Source organism: Saimiri boliviensis, chromosome 1, assembly GCF_048565385.1.
Source record: "Saimiri boliviensis isolate mSaiBol1 chromosome 1, mSaiBol1.pri, whole genome shotgun sequence".
NCBI lineage: Eukaryota > Metazoa > Chordata > Mammalia > Primates > Cebidae > Saimiri > Saimiri boliviensis.
The window spans coordinates 52,826,109-52,852,747 of record NC_133449.1 but is presented as its reverse complement, the minus strand read 5'-3'; the positions used below and the strand labels follow the sequence as shown (position 1 = coordinate 52,852,747).

At 45.0% G+C, this 26,639-nt stretch overlaps 1 protein-coding gene and 1 non-coding gene across 2 annotated transcripts; one reads left to right on the top strand and one right to left on the bottom strand.

Annotated features, from left to right (window-relative positions):
• Positions 1-11,258: 11,258 nt before the first annotated feature.
• LOC120361893 (U4 spliceosomal RNA) lies at positions 11,259-11,398 on the bottom strand. Its single transcript, XR_005577939.1, has one exon. It is a non-coding gene; the product is annotated as a U4 spliceosomal RNA (small nuclear RNA).
• Positions 11,399-19,060: 7,662 nt separating this feature from the next.
• MAT2A (methionine adenosyltransferase 2A) lies at positions 19,061-25,475 on the top strand. Its single transcript, XM_003942132.4, has 9 exons — positions 19,061-19,295; positions 20,985-21,062; positions 21,159-21,281; positions 21,535-21,647; positions 22,045-22,188; positions 22,362-22,580; positions 22,773-22,955; positions 23,113-23,246; positions 23,871-25,475. The coding sequence occupies exons 1-9, from the start codon at positions 19,205-19,207 to the stop codon at positions 23,971-23,973; spliced, it is 1,188 nt and encodes a 395-aa protein (XP_003942181.1). The 5' UTR covers positions 19,061-19,204; the 3' UTR covers positions 23,974-25,475.
• Positions 25,476-26,639: the final 1,164 nt, after the last annotated feature.

Genomic DNA, 26,639 nt, shown 5'->3' with positions numbered 1-26,639 from the left:
TTGGCATGGAGGTGTAAATCATTAATTTGGAGTGGAATCATTCTTACTGGCTGAGTGGCCTTTTTCAGGAACATAAACAGAAAATCCAGAGATAGGGTTTTAGTGGGCAGATGTGGCAAGAGCAGGAGAATTGGCACTGGAGAGGAGGGGCCTAAAAATCCCAGCCACGGTGTCCAGCCAAGAGCAGAGAACAGTGATCTGTGACCCTACTCCTGGTTTTCCTCTCCCCGGTCTGATCACTCCTCAGCCTTTCTGCTGAGTTCCTCTTCTTCCACCCAACCCTTAAGGGTAGGTGATCTCTAGAGTCCCACTAATTTGGTCTACACAATTTCCTTATATTGACAACTGCCACTTTCTCTGATATTGCTGTCTTCAAAAGCAAACTGCTCCACGCCTGATCTACCTCATCCTTCTTCAACCCAGAATTCTTGGAGCACTAGATCCTTAGATCTACTCAATGTGTTTACATGCCACATGTTCCTCAACTCATTGTTTTTCTTTCTTTCTTTCTTTTTTATTTATTTTATTTTTTTTTTTTTTGAGACAGAGTTTCGCTCTTGTTGTCCAGGCTGGAGTACAATGGTGCTATCTCAGCTCACTGCAGCCTCATTCTCCTGCCTCAGCCTCCCGAGCAACTGGGATTAAAGGCCTGCACCATCACACCCATCTAATTCCGTTTATTTATTTATTTATTTATTTTTTTTTTTTTGAGACAGAGTTTCGCTCTTGTTACCCAGGCTGGAGTGCAATGGCGTGATCTTGACTCACCGCAATCTGCCTCCTAGGTTCAGGCAATTCTCCTGCCTCAGCCTCCTGAGTAGCTGGGATTACAGGCACGCGCCACCATGCCCAGCTAATTTTTTTGTATTTTTTAGTAGACACAGGGTTTCACCATGTTGACCAGGATGGTCTCAATCTCTTGACCTCGTGATCCACCCGACTCGGCCTCCCAAATTGCTGGGATTATAGGCTTGAGCCACCGCACCTGGCCTAATTTCGTATTTTTAGTAGAGATGGGATTTCTCCACATTGGTCAGGCTGGTCTCAAACTCCCGACCTCAGGTGATCTGCGGACCTCAGGTGATCTGTCCACCTTGGCCTCCCAAAGTGCTGGGATTACAGGCATGAGCCACTGCACCTGGCCTCAACTCATCACTCTCAAAGCTGAACTCATTTTCTTCCCCATCCTTTTCTGGTCTCAAACCCTTTCCCTCCTTCTGAGTGTTCCTTGGGCAGAATCACCATCCACTCAGCCACCCAAGGCAAATGCCTGGGCTGCCTCATTCTTTCTCATTCTTGTCATCCAATCAGGCACCAAGGCTGTCAATTTGTCTTTTCAATAATTTTCCTATCTGAAGCTGCCCCTCCACCCCCACCATCGCCTCCTAAGTTTGTGCCCTGCTCTGTTGCAAAAATCTTCTTACTGGTCCCCTTGACTTTGGTCTCTTATCTCTTCTCCATCTTCCAGGCTGCTTCCTGGTGGTCTTCAGAGAAACCAAATGATTTAGTCACAGTGCTTTTATTAATGCATCTAAAAAACAAGGTTGTCTTATGTCAGGACAAACCATAATCTCCCATCTAAAGGATTCCTCTTCTTCTTTGTCTCTCCAGGTTCCTTGTCTGCTTTCAAAATATTTATTTTCAAAATACATTTTTAAAAATTAGACTTACATTCTGCTGGTACAGAAAATTCAAATAATATAGAAAAGTGTTGAACAAAGAGCAAAATGTACCTTCTCCCTCTAGTCCCCAGCGCCACTCTCCAAATGCTACCACCACTTGTTTTGAATCCTTCCTGCAAAGTCTGAATATACTTGTATATCTCTTTTTTAATCTAACACAAATGAGATCATGTTACCTTGCATATTGGTTTTTTCTGACCTAACATATTTAGAAGAACTTTCCCTATCAGCATATATACTCCTACCTCATATTTCAGGGATTGCATACTTTTCCATTACATGGATGTATTTATCCAGTCTCTTGCTGATGGATGTCTAAGTGCTTTCCAGTTTTTTGTTATTACAAGGTTGCAGTGAACATCCTTGCACATGATTTTGGCATAATTTTTCCAGCACAACCCTAGGGCAAATTCCTAGTGGTAGAATTGCGGAATCAATGAATACCTGCACTCAAAATGTTGACAGACATTGCTAAATTGCTTTCTGGAAGACCTGAACCTGTTTACATTCCCAGCAACAATGTATGAAGGTGTCTATTTCTCAATAATCTGGTAAATACTGGGCATTACAACTTTTATTTGTTTTCCATATGATGATAAATGGCAACTCATTCTGCTTTACATTTCTTTGACTATGAGTGAGGTCGAATATCTTTTTACATACTTACTGGCTATTTGTATTTTTTGTAATCTGTTCACATCCTCTGCCTGTATCATGGTTACTTTATAAGTCCAGGTGTCTGAACCATTGTCTTTTCTAATTTTTTTTTTTTTTTTTTTTGAGATGGAGTCTCGCTCTGTAGCCCAGGCTGGAGTGCAGTGGTGCGAATTCGGCTCACTGCAACCTCTGCTTCCTGGGTTCAAGTGATTCTCCTGCCTCAGCCTCCCGAGTAGACGGGATTACAGGCCTGAACCATTGTCTATCGTCCCAGCAAAGTTAATAGGTGATCACAATCATGTTGCTATAAAAAAAAAAAAAGAAAGAAAGGAAAGAAAAAAGAAAAGTTAATAGGTGATAGAACCCCATGAATTTCACCTTTTCCCAAGTAGGAGCCTCAATCAATCAAAGAGGATTGAACAGCCCTAAAATGTTCAAGTAAGGGATCGCTCCTGGTGCTTTCTGTCCATTGGTGTTTGGCTGACTACTTGACTGCTCAAAACCATTGATTATCCAGAGCTTTCAAGTCGAAGTAGTCACTATCTTCTCCCTTTTCCCATTTGGTGCATAACATCATGAACAGGTGGGGAGGGAACTGGCCAGACCCAAAGCCACTTGTCTCTTTGGGAAACAACTGCAGCAGCACAAATCAATTAAGTTTTGACCCAGTACTTCTACTCCGACCTATTATTCCACGTTGGGAAATCTTTCCTTAAGAAGGTATTCCAAGGCCGGGCGCGGTGGCTCAAGCCTGTAATCTCAGCACTTTGGGAGGCCCAGGCGGGTGGATCACGAGGTCAAGAGATCGAGACCATCCTGGTCAACATGGTGAAACCCGGTCTCTACTAAAAATACAAAAAAAAAAAAAAAAAAAAAATTAGCCGGGCATGGTGGCGCGTGCCTGTAATCCCAGCTACTCAGGAGGCTGAGGCAGGAGAATTGCCTGAACCCAGGAGGCGGAGGCTGCAGTGAGCCGAGATCGCACCATTGCACTCCAGCCTGGGTAACAAGAGCGAAACTCCATCTTAAAAAAAAAAAAAAAAAGTTAAAAAAAAAAAGCATTCCAAATATATATTTTAAAAAACTTATATGCACAAGAAGTCCATTTACAGTGCTAAGTAATAGAAAACTGCACACAATCTGTATGTCTAACACTCAGGAATTGCTCAGAAAATCCTTTGAATTTATTATCACGGAGTGCTTTATGATTATGAATATAAAGACAGGGTGATGACAGAAAAATTCTAATAAAACGATGACAACATTTGATGAAACTAGTACATTTACACTATTTGTATATACATATATATATATATATATATATATATATATATATATATTTTTTTTTTTTTTTTTTTTTTTTGAGACGGAGTTTCACTCTTGTTACCCAGGCTGGAGTGCAATGGCGCGATCGCGGCTCACCGCAACCTCCGCCTCCTGGGTTCAGGCAATTCTCCTGCCTCAGCCTCCTGAGTAGCTGGGATTACAGGCACGTGCCACCATGCCCAGCTAATTTTTTGTATTTTTAGTAGAGACGGGGTTTCACCATGTTGACCAGGATGGTCTCGATCTCTCGACCTCGTGATCCACCCGCCTCGGCCTCCCAAAGTGCTGGGATTACAAGCTTGAGCCACCGCGCCCGGCCGTGTATATACATATATTTAAATTATACTTTTAAAAAACCCAGAAGGGATGTTAACAGTAGTTTTGCTAAAGAGCTGGCAGTATAGATCTTTTTCTCTTATTTTTCCAAACATAAAAAGACAATTTTTGTAATTGAGATAATTTTCACACCATAAAACTCACGCTTTTGATGTGTATCAGTAATTTGTAGTATATTCATAGAGTTTTGCAACCATTACCACTATTTAATTCCAGAACATTTTTATATCCCCAAAAAGAAACTCCATATCCATTAGCAGTTACTCTCCATTCCCTTCTTCCACCCGCCCTGGCCACCACAAATCTTGCTTTTGATTCTATGGATTTGATTTTCCTATACTGGACTTTTTTTTTTTGAGACAGGGTCTTACTCTGTCACTTAGGCTGGAGTGCCGTGGCACAATCACAGGTCACTGTAGCCTCAACCTCCCAGGCTCAGGTGACCCTCCCACCTCAGCCTCCCAAGTAGCTGGGACTACAGGTGTATGCCACCACGTCTGGCTAATTTTGTATTTTTTGTAGAGACAGGGTCTCACCATGTTTCCCAAGTTGGTCTCAAACTCCTGGGCTCGAGTTCCATCTTGGCTTCCCAATTTTCTGGAATGACAAGATAAGCTACTGCACCCAGCCTGGACATTTCATACAAATTGAACTATACAGTGTATTTTTTTTACAGTATGTTTTTTGTCACTGATTTCTTTCACTTAGCATAATGCTTTCAAGATTCATCTATGTATTTTCTCAAGACACAAAAAAGAAAAGAAAAAAAAAAAGATTCATCTATGTTGGCCGGGCACATTGGCTCATACCTGTAATCCCAGCACTTTGGGAGGCCGAGGTGGGTGGATCACCAGAGGTCAGGAGTTCGAGACCAGCCTGGCCAACATGGTGAAACCCCATCTCTATTAAAAATACAAAAAAATTAGCCAGGTGTGGTGGCAGGCATCTGTAATCCTAGCTACTTGGGAGGCTGAGGCAGGAGAATTGCTTGAACCCAGGAGGCAGAGTTTTGCAGTGAGCCAAGATCATGTCACTGCATTCCAGCCTGGGCAAGAGAGCAAGACTCTGCCTAAAAAACAAACAAACAAAAAAAGATTCATCCATGTTATGGCAAGTATCAGTACTTTATTCCTTTTTATGGCCAAATAATATTCCATTGTATGGAAATACCATATTATATTTATCCACTCATCAGTTGATAGACATTTGGTTGCTTCCACTTTTGACTACTATGAAAAAAGTTGCTATGAGCATTTATGTACAAGTTTTTGTGTAAACATGTGTTGCAGCTCTCTTGGGTATATACCTAGGAGTGGGCGTGTTGGGTCAAATAGTAACTATGTTTAACTTTTTGAGAAACTACAGAACTGTTTTCCAAAGTGGCTGTACCAGTTTATGTCCCCACAAGCAGGGCACATGTGTTCCAGTTCTCCACATCCTTGTTAGCACTTGTTAGATTCAGAATTTGTCAACATTTTCTCTCATTGTGTGGGTTGTCTTTTTGCTTTCTTGATAGTGTCCTTTAACACAAAAAAAGTTTTTAATTTTGATGAGGTACAATTTGCCTAATCTTTCTTTGGCTGATTGTGTTTTTGGTGTCATTTATTTTTTATTATTATTGTTATTTTTTATTTTGAGACAGAGTCTCATTCTGTCACTCAGGCTGCAGTACAATGGTGCAATCTCAACTCACTGCAACCTCTGCCTCCCAGGTTCAAGTGACTCTCCAGCCTCATCCTCCCAAGTAGCTGAGATTGCAGGCACACACCACCACACCCAGCTAATTTTGTATTTTTAGTAGTGAGAGTTTCTCCATGTTGGTCAGGCTGGTCTCGAACTCCTGACTCAGGTGATCCACCTGCCTCAGCCTCCCAAAGTGCTGGGATTACAGGCATGAGCCACCGCTCCCAGCCATTTTTGATGTAAAACTAAGATCATGGGCTGGGTGTAGTGGCTCACACCTGTATTTCTAGCACTTTGGGAGGCCAAGGCAGGCCAATCACCTGAGGTCAGGAGTTCAAGACCAGTCTGGCCAACATGGCAAAATTCCATCTCTACTAAAAATAATACAAAAATTAGCCTGGCATGGTGGCAGGTGTCTGTAATCCTAGTTACTCAGGAGGCTGAGGCAAGATAATTGCTTGAACCCGGGAGACAGAGGTTGCAGTGAGCTGAGATTGCACCACTGCACTTCAGCCTGGGTGAGACTCCGTCTGGGGGGAAAAGATCATGGCAGGAGACCAAGGGGAGAGGGTGTCAGAGCCTGGCAGTGCCAGTGTTGGTGGCAGCATCAGGTCTGGCATGGGCAGGATTCCAGGGAGAGCACAGAGTCTGTAAGCACAGGCCATGTTCCAAGGGCTACCCATCAGGTAACTTATAACAGGTAGTTCCCAAGGCCCAGCCAGACTGCAGACACCGTAAGTGTAGTCCAATCTCCAAGTAAGATTGTCAAGCTAAATTAGGAATGCCTAGGGAGGTATTGTCCCTGGATATAGAGTATCTCAAGACACTGAAACTTAGGCTGGGACTGTGGCAGTAGCCACAATATATGTGGGAGGCGGGGAGGGTGTGTCTATTGTGTATATTTGACCTTTTTTTTTTTTTGAGAGGGAGTCTCACTCTGTCGCCCAGGCTGGAATGCAGTGGCATAATCTTGTCTCACTGCAACCTCTGCCAGGTTCAAGCAATTCTCCTGCTTCAGCTTCCAGAGTAGATGGGATTACAGGAGCCCCCATCACGCCCTGCTAATTTTTGTATTTTTAGTAAAGATGGGTTTTCACCATGTTGGTCAGGCTGGTCCTGAACTCCTGATTTCAGGTGATTCGCCCGCCTCGGCCACCCAAAGTGCTGGGATTATAGCCATGAGCCACCGTGCCTGGCCCTAGCAAGGATTCTTAACTTGCAATATATGATTGAGTTTCAGAAATTATACATAAAATGTTTGTGCATGTGCATGTGTGTGATTTCTAGGGAGAGCCATAGCTTTTGTCAGATATGTAAAAAGTCATGAGGCCGGGCACGGTGGCTCAAGCTTGTAATCCCAGCACTTTGGGAGGCTGAGGCGGGTGGATCACGAGGTCGAGAGATCGAGACCATCCTGGTCAACATGGTGAAACCCCGTCTCTACTAAAAATACAAAAAATTAGCTGGGCATGGTGGCACGTGCCTGTAATCCCAGCTACTCAGGAGGCTGAGGCAGGAGAATTGCCTGAACCCAGGAGGCGGAGGTTGCAGTGAGCCGAGATCACACCATTGCACTCCAGCCTGGGTAACAAGAGCAAAACTCCGTCTCAAAAAAAAAAAAAAAAAAAAAAAAAAAAAAAAAAAAAAAAGTCATGAGTCACTGTGGTACAGAGAGTTGGCACTTCACTATAGCAGTGGACTATGTGTAGTATATTTGCAGGTTTTGAGCAATTTTATCAACCAGATATTTGTCCAACAAGGGTCATTTTCTGTCCAGGTACAGGACCACCTGCAAGGGGAGCCAATGATAGCATTCTCAAGTATGTCCTGACCCTAGAGTAAAGATGAAGGTCCATAGAGACACACAGTCATGGCCACACACATGCTTCCCATGCTCCTAAATGGTGCTTGGACTCAACTCCATCAGACATGTGTGACGTAATAGTTAGCCGGCGTTCCCAGTTTTCAGGTGGGGAGGCCATCTCCACACTGCCAACAGCTTTGCCTCCCAGGCAATGGGAATGATGCAGGCTCAAACCTGCGTCACCAATCCCTCCTTGCCTACATCATTCCTGCATCCAGTGTCCAAAAGCCAAGCCAAGTGGGATTACTTGCTGCCAGAGCCAGAGACTCAAGTCCATAGTAGACCACAGACAGGGGCCTTACACTCTGTCTACAGGGCTGTAGGCTTCATCACGTAAGACTTTTAGGGGGCCGGGCGCGGTGGCTCAAGCCTGTAATCCCAGCACTTTGGGAGGCCGAGGCGGGTGGATCACGAGGTTGAGAGATCGAGACCATCCTGGTCAACATGGTGAAACCCCGTCTCTACTAAAAATACAAAACATTAGCTGGGCATGGTGGCACGTGCCTGTAATCCCAGCTACTCAGGAGGCTGAGGCAGGAGAATTGCTTGAACCCAGGAGGCGGAGGTTGCGGTCAGCCAAGATCGCACCATTGCACTCCAGCCTGGGTAACAAGAGCGAAACTCCGTCTCAAAAAAAAAAAAAAAAGAAGATACCACACAACTTTTGCCGGGCGCGGTGGCTCAAGCCTGTAATCCCAGCACTTTGGGAGGCCGAGGCGGGTGGATCACGAGGTCGAGAGTTCGAGACCATCCTGGTCGACATGGTGAAACCCCGTCTCTACTAAAAATACAAAAAATCAGCTGGGCATGGTGGCGTGTGCCTGTAATCCCAGCTACTCAGGAGGCTGAGGCAGGAGAATTGCCTGAACCCAGGAGGCGGAGGTTGCGGTGAGCCGAGATCGCGCCATTGCACTCCAGCCTGGGTAACAAGAGCGAAACTCCGTCTCAAAAAAAAAAAAAAAAAAAAAAAAAGACTTTTAGGGGACTTCATTCCAGTTCTCAAAGAGAATGAAAGGAAGGCTGCCTTCCAGACAGGGTACAGGCAATTTGGACTGTGCATTATGAACTCCAGCATTAACAAAAACCCATATCTTGCTGGTTCTCAATCAGGAGCACTTTCAGTTGTCACAAGTTGGAGAGGTGGATGTGGGGTGGTACTAGTACCTAATGGAGAAAGGCCAGGGATACTGCTACATATCCTATAACACACGGAATAGCCTCCCACAATTATCCAGCATAAAATGTCAAAAGTGCCAAGGCTGGAGAAACCCTGCAAAATATCTGATTAATAGCATCTACATGTTGTATAAGACCAGAGAGTGATTACACTTTTGATAGTATTTCCACATGCTACCTGGACCTGGCCTCGTATGAAGTTCCTGCCTGGGCTACACTGAGTTGTCTCTTTTATAATCATTTTACACAAATTCAGACAAATCAGTTTCTAAACAATTTGAGGCTGATTTCTTGAAGCACTCTCTTCTCTCAATGGGTCTAAATAGATAGATGTGCTTAAAATTTTTATGGGTTTTTTTTTTTTTTTTTTTTTTTTTTGAGACAGTCTTGCTCTGCACCCTGGTTGGAGTGCAGTGGCACAATCTTGGCTCACTGCAACCTCCACCTCCTGGTTTCAAGTGATTTTTGTGCCTCAACCTCCTGAGTAGCTGGGACCACAGGCAAGTGCCATCATGCCTGGCTAATTTTTATATTTTTAGTAGAGATGGGGTTTTGCCATATTGGCTAGGCTGGTCTTAAACTCCTGGCCTCAAATGATCTGCCTGCCTCGACCTCCTCCAGTGCTGGGATTACAGGCCTGAGCCACTGTGCTGGGCCTGAAGCTCCTTTCTTTAATACATTAAGAAAGAACAACTATGAAGGGCTGGGCGTGGTGGCTCAAGCCTGTAATCCCAGCACTTTGGGAGGCTGAGGCAGGTGGATCACGAGGTCAAGAGCTCGAGACCATCCTGGTCAACATGGTGAAACCCCGTCTCTACTAAAAATACAAAAAATTAGCTGGGCATGGTGGCGCATGCCTGTAATCCCAGCTACTCAGGAGGCTGAGGCAGGAGAATTGCCTGAACCCAGGAGGCGGAGGTTGCAGTGAGCCGAGATCGCGCTATTGCACTCGAGCCTGGGTAACAAGAGCAAAATTCCGTCTCAAAAAAAAAAAAAAAAAGAAAGAAAGAAAGAACTACTATGAAAGGGGAATTGGGAGAAGAGAACATCCTCCTCCATCTCAGGCCCACTCTCCGGCAGATCAGGTTTTAAAAATTGTTCACATGGAAGTTGGAGATCTGGAAATTGGAAATGGGAGATTGTAAATTGTAGGACTGGAAATTCCTTTAGAACTAGCCATGTTCGGACAGACTTTGGAAAGTTTTCATGTAGCCCCAGGGATACTGTATCCCAGTCTGCAGACTACTGGTCTAGATCCTTGCTACTCAAAGTGTGGTCCGTAGTCCAGCAGGATGAGCACCACCTGGGAGCATGTTAAAAATGGAGAATCTTGCTAAAATAAATAGTATAAGGAGATCCCCAGGTAATTCACATATACATTAAAGTTTGAGAACCCACCTGCTTCTATCCATGGTCCTGAAGGAAAAATACTTTCATCATATATATTAAATGCATCTTTTTTTCTCTTTTTTTGAGACAGTCTTGCTCTGTCGCCCAGGCTGGAGTATAATGGTGTGATCTCCACTCACTGCAACCTCCACCTCCCAGGTTCAAGCTCTTCTCCTGCCTCAGGCTCCCAAGTAGCTGGGACTACAGGTGCCCACCATCTCGCCTGGCTAATTTTGTATTTTTAGTAGAGACGGGGTTTTACAACGTTAGTCAGGCTGGTCTTGAACTCCTGACCTCAAGCAATCCACCTGCCTCGGCCTTCCAAAGTGCTAGGATTACAGGTATGAGCCACAGTGCTTGGCCATTAAATGAATCTTATAGGCCTCTTGAAAGTATAAGGTTATTACTATTGATTCAGTTAACAACTGCTAGCCCAATAATTTTCAACCCCAGTTGCTCATTAAAATCATGTGGGTTTATTTTTCAAAATACCTATGCCCTGTCCCAAACCCAGAAATACTGATTTAATAGGTCTAGGGTGGGATTCAGGCATTAGTTGATTTAAAGTGCTTTAGTTGATTCTACTGTCCAGACAGGACTGAAACCACAACCTGTTCCTCCGGATCACCTACCTGAGAAAGGTTGCCCACTACTCTGAATCCTAGTTGTTGCAGTTGTCAAGGGACTTCAGAAACAAGTCTAATCTGTTAATCTAATGTTGCCAGGTTTTATCTGCACATAATCTAATCCAAGATATGTGGGTTGATACCTCCAACCCAGCTGGAATCCTGGAAAGAGGGTACCAATGTAGAAACCTGCCCAGAGGAAAGGATCCTTCCAGAGGGACATATTGGGCAATCACTCTGCCAGGTCACCTTCCTTGTGATGAGTGCCATGAATCCTGCAGGACTGCACACAAAGGGTGATATCGCTGCAGGCCAACTCTGGGGACAAAGACTAGAACTCTGTTCTCTAGTAGCTGAGAAGATCTCAACTTCAGTAAACACTGACCATGGCCTGGTTTCTAATCTTTTCCTCTGTCAGGTCTTTCACTGCAGAGTACAGATAAACCAAAATCTCTTTACAAAATATTTTTATCCTTCATGGATTGCCTTTTTCAGTTAAGTGGGATTTTTTTTTTCCAGTCTCGGTAGAGACTGTCAAAAACTGCCAATGCCGACTATATTGCAAGTTGTCACGACAGGGTATTGGGAAAAGTTTTCAATTAGCAATAATCGTGCCTTGGATAAACCTCATTGGCTACTAACTGCCACTGCACAAAGCTTAAGTGGGATTTTAAGAACACAAACTACTTAAACTTCCTGGAGAAGTGGGTGGCCACAAGACTGAAAAGTTATCAAAGTATGGCAACCTTGGCAAGCAGGTAATATCTCTGTGAACTGTGATGGCACCACCATTGAGGGCGGGGGCACACGTTCCAAACTGCCCCACCAAATCAGAATTATCTGTCCTCAAGCACTTTCTGCCCTGCGGGCAGCTGCATCCTCCCATAGAGCAGAGCCAGGAGAGATAAAAGATACAGGAGTTCTTTAATACTTCTACCCCGCCGGGCGCGGTGGCTCAAGCCTGTAATCCCAGCACTTTGGGAGGCCGAGACGGGTGGATCACGAGGTCAAGAGATTGAGACCATCCTGGTCAACATGGTGAAACCCCGTCTCTACTAAAAATACAAAAAATTAGCTGGGCATGGTTGTGCGTGCCTGTAATCCCAGCTACTCAGGAGGCTGAGACAGGAGAATTGCCTGAACCCAGGAGGCGGAGTTTGCGGTGAGCCGAGATCGCGCCATTGCACTCCAGCCTGGCTAAGGAGAGCGAAACTCCGTCTCAAAAAAAAAAAAAAAAAAAAAAAATACTTCTACCCCAACATCCTCAATTACCCAGGGCATGGAACAGGATCTTCCTTTAGCTGCCAATTTAAAATAGAAGCATCCTGAGGCCAAATCAGGTATCAGTTAGTGGGAGATGAGTCCAAATGCAGTGATCCAAAGGAAAAAAGAATCAGAGATGAAAAGATATATCAGAAAGGCCCAGGTGTCCATGGTACCAAGCAAGCAAAGCTGGAGATGGAAACAAAAGTGTGTAAGTAATTGTACTAGTAAGACAAAGCTGGCAATCATTCAGGGGCAGCCTTGAGTTCAGGGCAGGTTAAAGCAAGTCCAGTTTCAAGAGGTGGGTATGTGCCCACCAGAAGCGTTGGATGGGGTCTAAAGAGGAAGATCCCTAAATGATACACTGATTGTTGGGAATGGCACCAGACTTCGGATGAAAGCTGAGGATGGCAAATGGGTAAGTCTACATGATAGCAGAAATGGCTTCACCCTGTCCCAACAAAGATATCTATGATTCAGATGAAAAGAGGCCTGGCTCTACAGAACAGACAAGTGGCTGGACTAAGTGGTAACAGAAATAGTGAGAGTAGATCCTTACAAGAGTCACTGGTGAGCAGTTGTCTTTGGCCACAGGTAAACTTCGCTAAATCCAGAGAGCTTCATCCATACTTGGGGAAAAAGGGAGATTTGAATCCTGTTGCTTGGATCCTGTCTATCCCCATGAATTGCACCATTACCATTTACATAATCAAAGCTTCCCCAGAAGCCATACTAAAGGGAAAGCTAGAGACACAGCATTTTATTATTTAGATTCTTTCTCCTGCCTACCTCCATGCCCCTAGTTTTTCCCAAACTTGCTGTACAAATGAATTAATTCATTTTCTTTTTTTTTTTTTTTTTAATTGTGACAGGGTCTTGCTCTGTCGCTCAGGCTGGAGTGCAGTGGTAGAATCTTAGCTCACTGCAGTGTCTACTTCCCAGGCTCAAGCAATCCTCCCACCTCAGCCTCCAGAGTAGCTGGGGCTACAGGCGCATACCACCATACCTGACTAATTTTTTGTATTTTTTGGTGCAGATGAGGTTTCACCATGTTGCCCAGACTGGTCTTGAACTCCCAAACTCTAGCGATCTACCCTCCTTGGCCTCCCAAAGTGCTGAGATTACAGCAATAAGCCACAGCACCCAGCCTAATTCCTTCCTTCCTTCCTTCCTTCCCGCCCTCCCTGCCTCCCTCCCTCCCTTTGTCCTTTCTTCTTTCTTTTTTTTTTTTTTTTTTTTTTTTTTTTTTTTTTGAGATAAGGTCTCACTGTGTCATCCATGCTGGAGTGAGTGGTGTGATCTTGGCTCACTGCACCTCTGCCTGCCGGGTTCATGAGATTCTCCCACCTCAGCCTCCTGAGTATCTGAGACTGCTGTCCTGTGCCACCACATGCAGCTAATTTTTGTATTTTTTGGTAGAGATGTATTTTTTCATCATGTTGGCCAGGCTGGTCTCAAACTCCTGATGTCACATGATCCACTTACCTCAGACTCCCAAAATACTTGGATTACAGGGTTGAGTCACTGTGCCCAGCCCTAATGCATTTCTTCGTTTTAGAAAAATGCTCAAACTGTGTTTTTCCTCTGCTCTCACACCAACACAGCAACAATCAACATGGAAGACTTCTGTGACCCCCAAATATGTGAAAACTTCTTCCCACCAGCAAGCAATCAGTTCTGCAGCAGACACCAACTAGGTATCCCTCAATTCCATTCCAACGCTATCTACCAGGATAGCAACTGATCCCACAAATTAAGAGCTCAGTCCCACAAGACTGCCCTCTCCCATCAGCCACAAGTCCGGGCTTCTGGAACTTCTCACCAACAAGCTTCAAAGTGGAGTTCCCACCACCTCCTCTTTAGGTCTGATTAATTTGCTAGAGTGGGCCAGGCAAGGTGGTTTACACCTATAATCCCAGCATTTTGGGAGGCTGAGGCAGGTGGATCACCTGAGGTCAGGAGTTCAAGACCAGCCTGGCCAACGTGGCGAAACCCCATCTCTACTAAAAATACAAACATTAGCCAGGCATGGTGGTGGATGCCTATAATCCCAGCTATTCATAGGCTGAGGCAGGAGAATCGCTACAACTTGGGGGCAGAGGTTGCAGTGAGCTGAGATTGCATCACTTCACTCTAGCCTGGGGAGGAAGAATGAAACTCCACCTCAAAAAAAAAAAAAATGGGCTAGAGTGGCTCATAGAATTCAAGGAAGCACTTGCTCATGTTTACTGGTTATTTTAAAGGATACAGACAAACAGCCAGATGAAGAGATACATAAGGTAAGGTCTGGAAGGGTCCCAAGTGCAGGAGCTTCTGTTCCCACAGAGCTGGGGTGCACCACCCTCCTGGCACGTGGATGAATGCTTATTCACTTTCCTGCCAGCCTCCACATGTTCGGATCTCCAGAAGCTCCCTGAACCCAGTCCTCTTGGGTTTTTATGGAAGCTTCATGACCTCAGCATTCCTTGTCCCAGGGTTCGGGGCAGGACCTCTCTGGAATGACGGTCTTATGATCCACAATCAGAAAGCCAGGGCAAGATTAGAGACCTGCCTTGCGGCAGGTGAAAGAGAGGCAGGAGAAAGTCAGAGAGATTCTGTTTCCCGAGGCCTGCTCCTGAGTCCTAACTCAACATTTATAACAAAAGACTGTATAACAAGGGCTATGGGAATTATGAGCCAGGAACTATGGACAGAAACATATTAACATCACATTTATCCTTGAGGTTGAGCATTTTTTCATGTTTATTGCAATTTGCATTTTCTTCTTGGTGAGCTACTTATTTATTTTATGTTGTATATATTTTCCCACAGTAAAAGAGAATGAAATAATTTACTGCTCTACATAGTATCCTGGAGAAACAGTCATAAAAATTTTTAAGAAAAAAAAAATCCATGTTTCTCTGAATAGTAAGATATGTAGGTGTGTGTGTTCACAGAAAAAGGAATGGAAGGATATAAACCAAATTGTTAATATTAATGACCTCAGGGAGTATGTATTATTTACTGTTTGGCTATAAGAAGGGGAATTAATTTAGAGGTCAGATCAGGCTCAAATCCCTAGCTCCACTACTGTTTTGATGTGTGACATGGACAAATAACATGCCAGTTTCTTCATGTGTAAAACAGGAAGAGAAATACAGCTGTTGTGAGGAGTGGATATTACAACAGTGCCTGTCACAATAAAGTATGGCTATTGTCATCATATTATTATCTCCTTCAGTGTCTTCTTCACTGTACCATATCTGTCCTTCCATTCAGAACTTTTTTATTGGGACTGTAAAAAGATTTTTAAGTATCAAAAGAGAAAAACATAGAAATAAAAACAAAATTCAAAAAGCCTAATAATGAGGGGGTTCACATAGTACTCGTTTCTGATCTCACTAGAGCTAGCTTGCCTCTGAGGCCATCTGAGATAGCTAAACTTTGGCCCTGAAGGACTGGCACAAATTTGGAGACATGTGGCCTACATTTCTTTCTTGGTCTGTCTTGACATAGAAGGTGCTCTTAAGCCTCACAGGCTAGGAGCCTCCTTCTCAATCTCTCCACACCCTCACTTGCTCTTTGCTATTCCTACTGTCACCTTCCTCTTTTCTCCTGCCACATCAACAGCTTCTTACACTGCAAATGTTCTCTTTTACTTACTGGAACTCTCTCCCTGACTGACAGACTGATAAGGAGTTGTTTTATTTGCTGTTTGAGTCACAAATATCATTTTTATCCAATCCCAACTTTGCCTTTTTTGTAGGACTGCTGCTACATTTACGTTCTCTGGCTTGAGAAATCTGGAACCTTTAGGCAGTGATTAGATTTCTTCTATGTGCTTTACAACACTTCACAAATTCATTAATGATAAACAGGAAATAAACCAATAATTCTCCTGGTTTATTTCACCCTTAGGACACTCATCTATGAAATCAGAAATCTTATTCCTGTCAGAACAGGATGCCGTGTGCTTCCCCGTTAGCAAAGACGTTTTAATTTTATTAATTACAATACTTGTGACTAAAACAAAGCAGGACCTCTTTCCATGGATTTCACATGGTCGCCAGAGTCTCTCATTTCTCTGCTTCCTTCTGCCATCTTTATATTCATTTGCCTTTTGTTTCCTTCCCTTCCTTTCTTCTCTCTCCCTCTTGAACATTTTAAAGCACCTCATGTGTGCCCAGCATTTAGTAACAAAGCTTGAGCAAAACAGGCCACCTTTTCATTATTATGGAACTTATAAGCCTAACTGGGAGTTGGAGACATTCATCAAATAATCACCAAATCTATAATGTTAAACTGCACTTAGTGCCATGAAAGAAAACACAGTCCCCTGTGACAAATCTGTGTAGATGAAGGCTTCATCCAGGAAGTGGCAGCTGAGCTGGAGTGAGAAGGATAAGAAGGAGTTAGCCAGGCATCTCCCTGCATTTAGAGCACCGAGTAGGCAGAGACCAGGATTGTCATAGCATTTGCTCCTGGGTCTGCCTCACAGATGTGCTCATATATATTTGTGGAAGGGAGGAAGGGGCAATACGAATAATATAAAATAAATGTGTCCTGCTTTGTTTTGATACTGAGCAATTAATAAATTTAACTGCTACTAACTAAAAAAAAAAAAAAAAAAATCTAAAATAGAAGACAGAAAGGGGAGTGTGGCACAAGATAAGGCTGCAGAAGTACCAGCCAAATCACACTGGGGTCTTTAAGAGTATGTAGAGATTTTAGTCTGAATCCTACAGAAATTGAAAGCCACTGAAAAGTAATTCACAGGAAATACAGCTTTTTTTTTTACAGCTTACATTTTAAAAAATTATGTACTAGATACTGTGCTAAAGACTTTACTTGTGCTATTTTAATCCTTGAGACAATCCTATGATATACTATTAATATTTCAATTTTACAGAATGAGGATACTGAAGCATAGAGAGGCTATGACTCCAAACCCCTACTTTTAACCACCGTATTACACCTACACACTATTCACAAGGCAGAGACGTAGGTAAGCAATCATGTGCAGCTGATTCTCATCTCCTCGGCAGGCCTAGCCCCACTGTGGAGTTGGTAGCACAGGGGTATCAGGATTTAATGAGCCAATCATTGACTTTACGCCCCTTGTTCTGACTCCCTATTAATAAAATAACCTCCTAATTATATTCTGGCTTCCCATATAGATTTTTCTTCTGGGAGATAATGCACTGACCAGCCTACACACGCATTTTTGTTCCAGTCGACAATTTTATTACTCATTGTAATAAACTAGCATTCTGCTTTTTTAAAAAATGAGATAACATTCAAACAAAAAAAAAAATTGATAGTTTTATACAGTTACTTTTCCATCAAGGGTTAGCTTGAAAAGTAAAAGGCAACAAATAAAAATATCAAGATCTATTGTCTCTTCTGCGGTCCAACCTTTTCTTGCTGCCTGCTTTGAGCGACCCTGAACTTGGGTCAGGCAGTCTGGGGATGAGCCCTTTCTTTCTTTCTTTTTTTTAAAGACGGGGTTTCACCATGTTGGTCAGGCTGGTCTTGAACTCCCGAACTCAGGTGACCCGCCCGCCTTGGCCTCCAAAGTGCTTAGATTACAGGCGTGAGCCACCACGCCCGGCCAATTCTTTACCTTCTTTGTCGATGCCCCCAGCACAGCCCAAGTGCTTCCTTTGTTTCCCGGTGAGCCTTTAGCAAATCCCACCTTTCCTCCGGCACCCGCGGCAAGGACTGTCCTTGGGAATGCACTCCGTTCTGCGGGCAGTATGCAGCTGGAGGCTGTTACTAGGGGTCTCCTTCACCTCCCCACCGTAAAGTGCATCCGTCCCATGCTAAAAGCAGGCTGTTCCCTGAGGACCTCATTCAACCCGGCGTTCTTGTCCTGCGCTGCACTCAGGGCCACCAGGCCACCAGCCCCTGACCAGACCTGCACCGAGGCCCAGCCCCAGAACCAGCGGCAGAGACCCCCGCCCCCAATGCGGGCTCCCTTCAACCGGGACTGCTGGACATCAGTTCCTGACTCCCTACTCCTTGCCGGCTCAAGTTTTGTTGTGCTCTTTTCCCCTGTCTGTAATTCCTTTATTGGGCAAAACGGGGACAGACGCAGGTGGGCATTTTAAAGTGAAAGCTGGATGAAGCAGCCTATTCCACGCCGTCGAGACGTCTGCCCAAGCACATTCAAGGCAATGAATGGCCCTCGCCCACCAAAAAGGAAGTGTTCGTTCCATATTCTCCCGAGCAGGGAAGTGACACATCGAGTTCCCCCCCTTCAAAGCCACAGGAAGGCCACAGGGCGAGGACGGCCCTGGGAGCGGCCTCCTTTCTCTCTGGGGCAAAGGCCGGAGCGCAGCCTCCACTTTAAGTCCACGAAGCACGAAGGGTAGGGGTTCCTCGAAACTTTAGCGCGGGGGAGCAGGGAGGAGGGCGACTGTTTAAATCGATGGCACACCCTCATTCATCTGCTTCCCGGCCATCTTCAGCAGAGCTATTCACCAGGAAACGACTAGAAGGTGGGCCGGCGCCCCTCACATTTCCCGGCGCCAGCAGCGAGCCGGGCGGGAACGCCGAGGGAAGGCCGTGAGGAGCCCTCGCCGGCCGGCCAAGATGGCCACCTTCACATGGCCGATCGCCACCGGCTCCCGTCACCAGGCATCTAGAGGCGGGGCGGCCAGAAAGACCCCAGCAGGAGCACACAACCTCTGCGATCCCCGCCGCCTCCGCCGGGGGGCGCGACCTCCGGGACAGCCATCCCAGCCAACGGTCGGAAGGGAGGTGCCATGTCGCAGCACAGGGGAGCGAGTCCAGCAAGCCCCAGTCGCTTTTCCTCCCGCATCGAACAAGGAAGGGCACAACCCTCCGTCTCCTCGCGTCTGCACTTCCCCCAGGCTCTAGCTCCTGAAGACGGCTAAGCGGTCTCCGAAGGGCTGGGCGGTCTCGGCCCCCCCCGCGGCCGCGCAGAATGGTTCAGCCCGGCCTCCGTGGGGCGCGCTGCCCTTCCTCCCCAACCCCCGCGCGAGTGGTGCATTGGCGCGCGGCGCCGAGGGGCGGGACCGGAGCCGGGCGCGCGCGGGCGCTGCTCTATAAATAGTGGGCCGCGCCGCCCGCCGCCTCGTTCGCTCCGCGCCGCCCGCCCGCTCCGAGTAGGACGCTGTCCACAGCTTGCGCATTTCGCAGCCGCCGCCTCGCCGCTGTTCTTCTCAACGCCACTTCCACTCACCGACACTAACACCAACATGAACGGGCAGCTCAACGGCTTCCACGAGGCGTTCATCGAGGAGGGCACGTTCCTCTTCACCTCAGAGTCGGTGGGGGAAGGCCACCCAGGTGAGGGGACGGCCTGGAGCGAAGCGTGGGGCAGGGCAGAGGGCAGCGCCGAGGTCCGGCCGGCCGCGGACGGCTGGTGGTGGGGCCCGCGCGGGTCGTCCTCGTCCGCCTGGTGGTGGGAAGAGCGGTGGCCGCGCGCTTTCCTCGTGGCGCCTCCGAGGCCGGGCGCGTGGCCGCCGCTCCTCTTCGCCCTCCCCTTCCTCTTCTCCCTTCTCCACCCATTCGGCCGCGCGCCTCGGCATTGCGGAAGGTTCCAGAAAACGAGAAGGGCGGGGGCCGCGGCCGCTGGTGTGTTCTGGCCGGGGAGGGAGGGCACTGTTAACCCCTCCCGGCCCTGCCTGCCGTCTGACAAACCTGGAGGGGGCGACCCGCCCCACGTGCTCGCGTCCGGCCCTCGGGAGCGCGCGCGCCCCGCATTGCAGCGGTGACCACGTGTTTGTCGCATGTGGCATCTGGGTAAGGGGGAGCCTCGGGCAGCCCGGGCGCTCGGTTTGAGGGGGGTGTGGGTGGCCTGTGCCTCGCGACATCGTCTGGCTGCACTGCCTCCCTGTTTGGGTCTTGACCACTCGCTGGAGAATACGCACATGCCCTTCGGCGGATATGGCCTTGTCTTCAAGGTGACGGCCTCTGACTAAATATAGCGCATGTCCGAGAAGGCAGTCCTTATTTGGACCCCGTGTAAAAAGGATGGGAAGCATGAATTAGGAGCTGCCATTGCTTTGGGTTCCCTTTTAAAGTCTTTGGTGCTTACCGTTAGGCAGGGTTTTACTTCACTTGAGGCTTTGTCCGCTCAACCGCCATAATGGGGATCAATTGGCACGTGAAGGAGAAGGAATAAAGGTATTTCCAGGATCTGAAAATCTCAGCCTGAACGTATTGGCTAGTAAAGATGATTATTTGGCTCTTTAGGCTGTTTCTGCCCTTAGGATGACCGCAGTAGCTATCTGGTGGCTTTACCGTCTGGTTAGTCTACGGTGCCTATGATGAAATCCCACAAGTAACTTAGTGATATGAGGACAAAACGCAGGATGTTGGTGGGTGCTGAAGGTCAGATGTTAAACCAGTTACTAGTAGACTGAATCTTGATCCTCTAGTTTGACTTACACATTATATTTGGGTTCTATTTTGGGTGGTTATGAAAATTCAAAAAAATGAACTTTAATTAGACGGATATTTGTTCCTTCTCCCTTCTGCTGCTTCTAATGACAGCAGAGAGAAATTGGACAAGGATTCGGAATATGTTTAAGCATTTTCTACACTGTTAAGCTTTTGTTCCCTGCGCAATTCCTAACGAAATCAAGTAATTGCCGTTTTAGTTACAGACTGCCTTTCCTTTAATTGTTTAATTGAATCTCTTGTTGCTCGTTATAATTAGTGGTCCTTAAGATTAGGGAGACTGGCCTACCTGTGACCTCAGTTCTACTAGACCCCCAGGTGCACAGGGGTTTGGTACAATTGTGTAACTGATTATGACGTGTAGGGCAAATGCTTGTTTTTTAAGAGATTGGACTAACGGTTCACCTTTCTGGTGGGTGGTTAGGTTTATAATGCAAACTTTGAATTTTAGGGGTAAAGTGCATATACAATGAATTAAGGTGTATTAAGCATTTGTAAATCGTTGCAGGGAGGGAGCTTGACCAAATACATTCCTTGCTTAAAGAAATTGACCCAGGAATTTCTCTTTTCCAGATAAGATTTGTGACCAGATAAGTGATGCTGTCCTTGATGCCCACCTTCAACAGGATCCTGATGCCAAAGTTGCTTGTGGTAGGTTGATAATGTGCTTGCTTACCAACCGGTGGAAAGGTAGCATAAAAATTATTTTTATGAAAGTGATATTTGAGTTGAATCTCTTTTTATTAGAAACTGTTGCTAAAACTGGAATGATCCTTCTTGCTGGGGAAATTACATCCAGAGCTGCTGTTGACTACCAGAAAGTGGTTCGTGAAGCTGTTAAGCACATTGGATATGATGATTCTTCCAAAGGTTTGTGTTAATAGTTCTGCTCATTTTTTCTAGGTAGCAGCTAGTGAGATTTGAAGAAACTCCTAGAATGTTCCTGCTAATCCTGAACTCCAGTGTGTTTTACTTTACTTCTAAGCTCTATTCTGTTCATTCTCTAAAAGGTCTGATGGTTTAGGTATATTTGATTTCTTCAGTGTTTAGAATTTGAAATAATTGCTGTAAATAGGAGATACTGCTATGACCTAAACGAGACGTTGTGTTTTTTTGCTTATAGGGTTTGACTACAAAACTTGTAATGTGCTGGTAGCCTTGGAGCAACAGTCACCAGATATTGCTCAAGGTGTTCATCTTGACAGAAATGAAGAAGACATTGGTGCTGGAGACCAGGTATCTTGGTGTAGAGGCTGTTTTAATCTTTTTTTTTTTTTTTTTTTGAGACGGAGTTTCACTCTTGTTACCCAGGCTGGAGTGCAATGGCACGATCTCGGCTCACTGCAACCTCCACCTCCTGGGATCAGGCGATTCTCCTGCCTCAGCCTCCTGAGTAGCTGGGATTACAGGCATGCGCCACCATGCCCAGCTAATTTTTTTTTGTATTTTTAGTAGACACGGGATTTCACCATGTTGACCAGGATGGTCTCGATCTCTTGACCTCGTGATCTACCCGCCTCAGCCTCCCAAAGTGCTGGGATTACAGGCTTGAGCCACCGTGCCCGGCCTGTTTTAATCTCTTCTGACATGAAATTCTGGAGTTTGATCACATTGATGATTTTTCCTTCTTTAGGGCTTGATGTTTGGCTATGCCACTGATGAAACTGAGGAGTGTATGCCTTTAACCATTGTTTTGGCACACAAGCTTAATGCCAAACTGGCAGAACTACGCCGTAATGGCACTTTGCCTTGGTTACGCCCTGATTCTAAAACTCAAGTAAGTGATTATAAAGCTTGGTTGTTTCATTTATTAGTGTAGAAGATCCATACTTTTGATAATAGCTAACTGAAAGAAATAGCATTTGTTTTACTGTATTGTAACTCGGGTAGAGAAATTAATACAAAGCTATTGGTTGGTAGACTGTTCTGATAATCTGTGTTGTCTTCAAGGTTACTGTGCAGTATATGCAGGATCGAGGTGCTGTGCTTCCCATCAGAGTCCACACAATTGTTATATCTGTTCAGCATGATGAAGAAGTTTGTCTTGATGAGATGAGGGATGCCCTAAAGGAGAAAGTCATCAAAGCCGTTGTGCCTGCAAAATACCTTGATGAGGATACAATCTACCACCTACAGCCAAGTGGCAGATTTGTTATTGGTGGGCCTCAGGTAATGTCATTTTTTTGCATTTTTCTGGATTTTTGATGGTTATTTAAAAATTGGCTACCACATTTTTTCTAGGCTTTTTGAAACCTACATGTGAATCGTCGGAGGATATTTGCGGGTGAATTCAGAACAGGCAACCTAATCCACTTCTTGGAAGGCAGTAGGCATAAAATAACTTAAATCCTGTAATTTCAGGGTGATGCTGGTTTGACTGGACGGAAAATCATTGTGGACACTTATGGCGGCTGGGGTGCTCATGGAGGAGGTGCCTTTTCAGGAAAGGATTATACCAAGGTCGACCGATCAGCTGCTTATGCTGCGCGTTGGGTAGCAAAATCCCTTGTTAAAGGAGGTCTGTGCCGGAGGGTTCTTGTTCAGGTATGTACTCTTTTATATAACAGGATCGATTTAAAGTCATGTAAGTGGGAGGGTATTTAGTAGTAATCTACTTACCTACTTGTTTTATGCCAATGTATTATACAAGTGTGGGGGTCTTTTCGATCACTGATTCTTAGGACATTTGAATCCTTTTTAGGTCTCTTACGCTATTGGAGTTTCTCATCCATTATCTATCTCCATTTTCCATTATGGTACCTCTCAGAAGAGTGAGAGAGAGCTATTAGAGATTGTGAAGAAGAATTTCGATCTCCGCCCTGGGGTCATTGTCAGGTAAAGATGGTAAAGCCTATTGCTAGTCAAGTATTGAGGGTGTGGGTATGTGTATATATACTTGAGTCTGAGGAGGTGAAGGCGTGAAGGAAGACTTCTCAAATGAGAATATATTTTAATTCCTAGAAGTGTTGAACTGCTGCCTTAGTTACTTGAGAAATTTTAAATTATGGTGCTCCATGGCTTAGGCTAACCACCCTAAAGAATCTTCCAGTTTTGATATTTGAGCTTTGTGCTCTTCTTATCTAAGGGTGTTTACCATTAAGAAATCTAAAGTGGGATGCTCAAGGCTTGTTAATAATGTAAAAACCATGGTAGGGTGTGGACAGTGGGGACCTTGGTAAGTATTCTGTGATCTCAGATGAGCTTTTTGACAATTGAAATTTCTCAGAATAATGAAGTTTTCACGTTTGTTGAGCCAGGGATGGAAAAACAACTATAGTTACTAATAAGGACTGTGCAAGGAGTTTGGACACCAGGGAAGTAACACTTTTGCCACAAATTTTTTTCCTAGCATATCCCAGAGAACTCATTTGCCAGAGCCCTTGAAAATGAGTCTTGCTGATTGTTTTGCTTTATTTTAATTTAATGCTACATATTAAGTTACGGACTTGTATATTCCAGGGATCTGGATCTGAAGAAGCCAATTTATCAGAGGACTGCAGCCTATGGCCACTTTGGTAGGGACAGCTTCCCATGGGAAGTGCCCAAAAAGCTTAAATATTGAAAGTGTTAGCCTTTTTTCCCCAGACTTGTTGGCGTAGGCTACAGAGAAGCCTTCAAGCTCTGAGGGAAAGGGCCCTCCTTCCTAAATTTTTCTGTCCTCTTTCAGCTCCTGACAGTTGCAGTCACTCTAGTCAATGACATGAATTTTAGCTTTTGTGGGGGACTGTAAGTTGGGCTTGCTATTCTGTCCCTAGGTGTTTTGTTCACCATTATAATGAATTTAGTGAGCATAGGTGATCCATGTAACTGCCTAGAAACAACACTGTAGTAAATAATGCTTTGAAATTGAACCTTTGTGCCCTATCACCCAACGCTCCAAAGTCCTAATTGCATTGACTTTCCCACCAGATGCTGAAAATGTCCTTGTAATGTGCACGTAAAGTACTTGTAGTTCCACTTATAGCCTCTGTCTGGCAATGCCACAGCCCTGTCAGCATGAATTTGTAATGTTTTGAGCTCTATTATGAATGTGAAGCCTTCCCTTACCCTCCCTGTAACTTGATCCATTTCTAATTATGTAGCTCTTTGTCAGGGAGTGTTCCCTATCCAATCAATCTTGCATGTAACGCAAGTTCCCAGTTGGAGCTCTAGCCTGACATCAAAAAAAGGCAGTTACCATTAAACCATCTCCCTGGTGCTTATGCTCTTAATTGCCACCTCTAACAGCACCAAATCAAAATCTCTCCACTTTCAGCTGTCTTTTGGAGGACGTACGTAATAAGGTTTTAATTTAGTAAACCAATCCTATGCATGGTTTCAGCACTAGCCAAACCTCACCAACTCCTAGTTCTAGAAAAACAGGCACTTGGCAGCCTTGTGATGTCATACAGAGAAGTCACAGGGCAGTACCTGAGGGTCTGTAGGTTGCACACTTTGGTACCAGATAACTTTTTTTTTTCTTTATAAGAAAGCCTGAGTACTCCACACTGCACAATAACTCCTCCCAGGGTTTTAACTTTGTTTTATTTTCAAAACCAGGTCCAATGAGCTTTCTGAACAGCTGGTGTAGCTACAGAGAAACCAGCTTCCTTCAGAGAGCAGTGCTTTTGGCGGGGAGGAGGAAATCCCTTCATACTTGAACGTTTTCTAATTGCTTATTTATTGTATTCTGGGGTATGGCGTAAGTACAGAGAAGCCATCACCTCAGATGGCAGCTTTTAAAAGATTTTTTTTTCTCTCTCAACACCATGATTCCTTTAACATGTTTCCAGCATTCCCAGGTAGGCCAAGGTGTCCTACAGAAAAACCTTGGGTTAGACCTACAGGGGGTCTGGCTGGTGTTAACAGAAGGGAGGGCAGAGCTGGTGCGGCTGGCCATGGAGAAAGCTGACTTGGCTGGTGTGGTACAGAGAAGCCAGCTTGTTTACATGCTTATTCCATGACCGCTTGCCCTAAGCAGAAAGTGCCTTTCAGGATCTATTTTTGGAGGTTTATTACGTATGTCTGGTTCTCAATTCCAACAGTTTAATGAAGATCTAAATAAAATGCTAGGTTCTACCTTAACTGTGCGTCTTTTTTCATCATTGTTAAAAGTGCTTTGGGCCCAGGTATGATAGTACATGCCCCATAATCACAACACTTCTGAAGGCTGAAGTAAGACCACTTGAACATAGGAGTTGGAGTTGGAGGCTGTAGTGAACCATTATCAAGCCATAGTACTCTAGCCTAGGTGACTGAGACTCTGCCTCTTAAAAGAATGATACCGTATGACCTGAGAATATTCTATGTGTACCTTTAACCCTGAATTGTAATCTTAGCCATAATTTAGGAAAATCATCTCAATCCCTAGACCCACTGTGTAGGCATTTAAAGGCTTACAATACAGTCAGAGCAAGATTTTATACTCCTAGTTGACTCAGGCCAAGATTCGTGTGTCCTTAATGCAGCAGCCATTCAATGGCATTTCTGAGTTTTCGACTTAAGATTCAGGCCTTCAAACCATTGAAGACAAAAACCACTAAAGGTATTATCCTGGAATAAGGAATATCCATCCAGTCCTGGCAATTTAAGCCTAATCTACATACATTTTATTAAAATAATGAAGTGTTAAGGGATTGTAGTTTAATGTTCCCATTTGGGAAGTTGTAAAATGTGATTTCTAGTCTATCTTGCAGAGGTAAATACACAAATGAAATTTATTAGTGAAAATGCTATAAATCTGCAAAGGCTTAATTTCATTTCACAGGTTTTATAGAAAATCCATAGACCATGCTGGTCTTGAGCCTAGGAGCTACATAATTAGACAGTAGCCACTTGGAGTACATTTCTTGTGGCATCTGAATGGTGGTCCAGCTTTTTACTCTTGTTCTACAAATGCAAAGCAAGAAATGCTTGCTTATGGCCTTTAGCACGGAGGCTTAAAAACTTGGGAATCTAGGCTGGGTGTGGTGGCAGGTGCCTGTAATCTCAACTACTAGGGAGGCTTAGGAGAGTTGCTTGAACCTAGGAGGTGGAGGTTGCAGTGAGCTGAGAGAGCACCACTGCACTCCAACCTGGGCAACAAAGTGAGACTCCATCTCAAGGTATGTTGGGAAGTAGGGGGAGGGTAAGGTTAAATCCTATGCAGATGTACCAATTAGCCTTGTTCCAACTTCAGAACCTGAATTTTGGATATTGAAATGCTCCAGAACAAGTCTGGCAGTTTAATAAAGGAGTTCTTAGATGCCA

What these genes read in the sequence shown, in the direction of transcription:
- MAT2A (XM_003942132.4), top strand. Translation starts at nt 19,205, where the DNA reads ATGAACGGGCAGCTCAACGGCTTCCACGAGGCGTTCATCGAGGAGGGC. An exon ending in GGTGGGGGAAGGCCACCCAG is followed by an intron (nt 19,296 to 20,984) that starts GTGAGGGGACGG and finishes TCTCTTTTCCAG; the next exon opens with ATAAGATTTGTGACCAGATA. An exon ending in GCCCTGATTCTAAAACTCAA is followed by an intron (nt 22,189 to 22,361) that starts GTAAGTGATTAT and finishes GTTGTCTTCAAG; the next exon opens with GTTACTGTGCAGTATATGCA.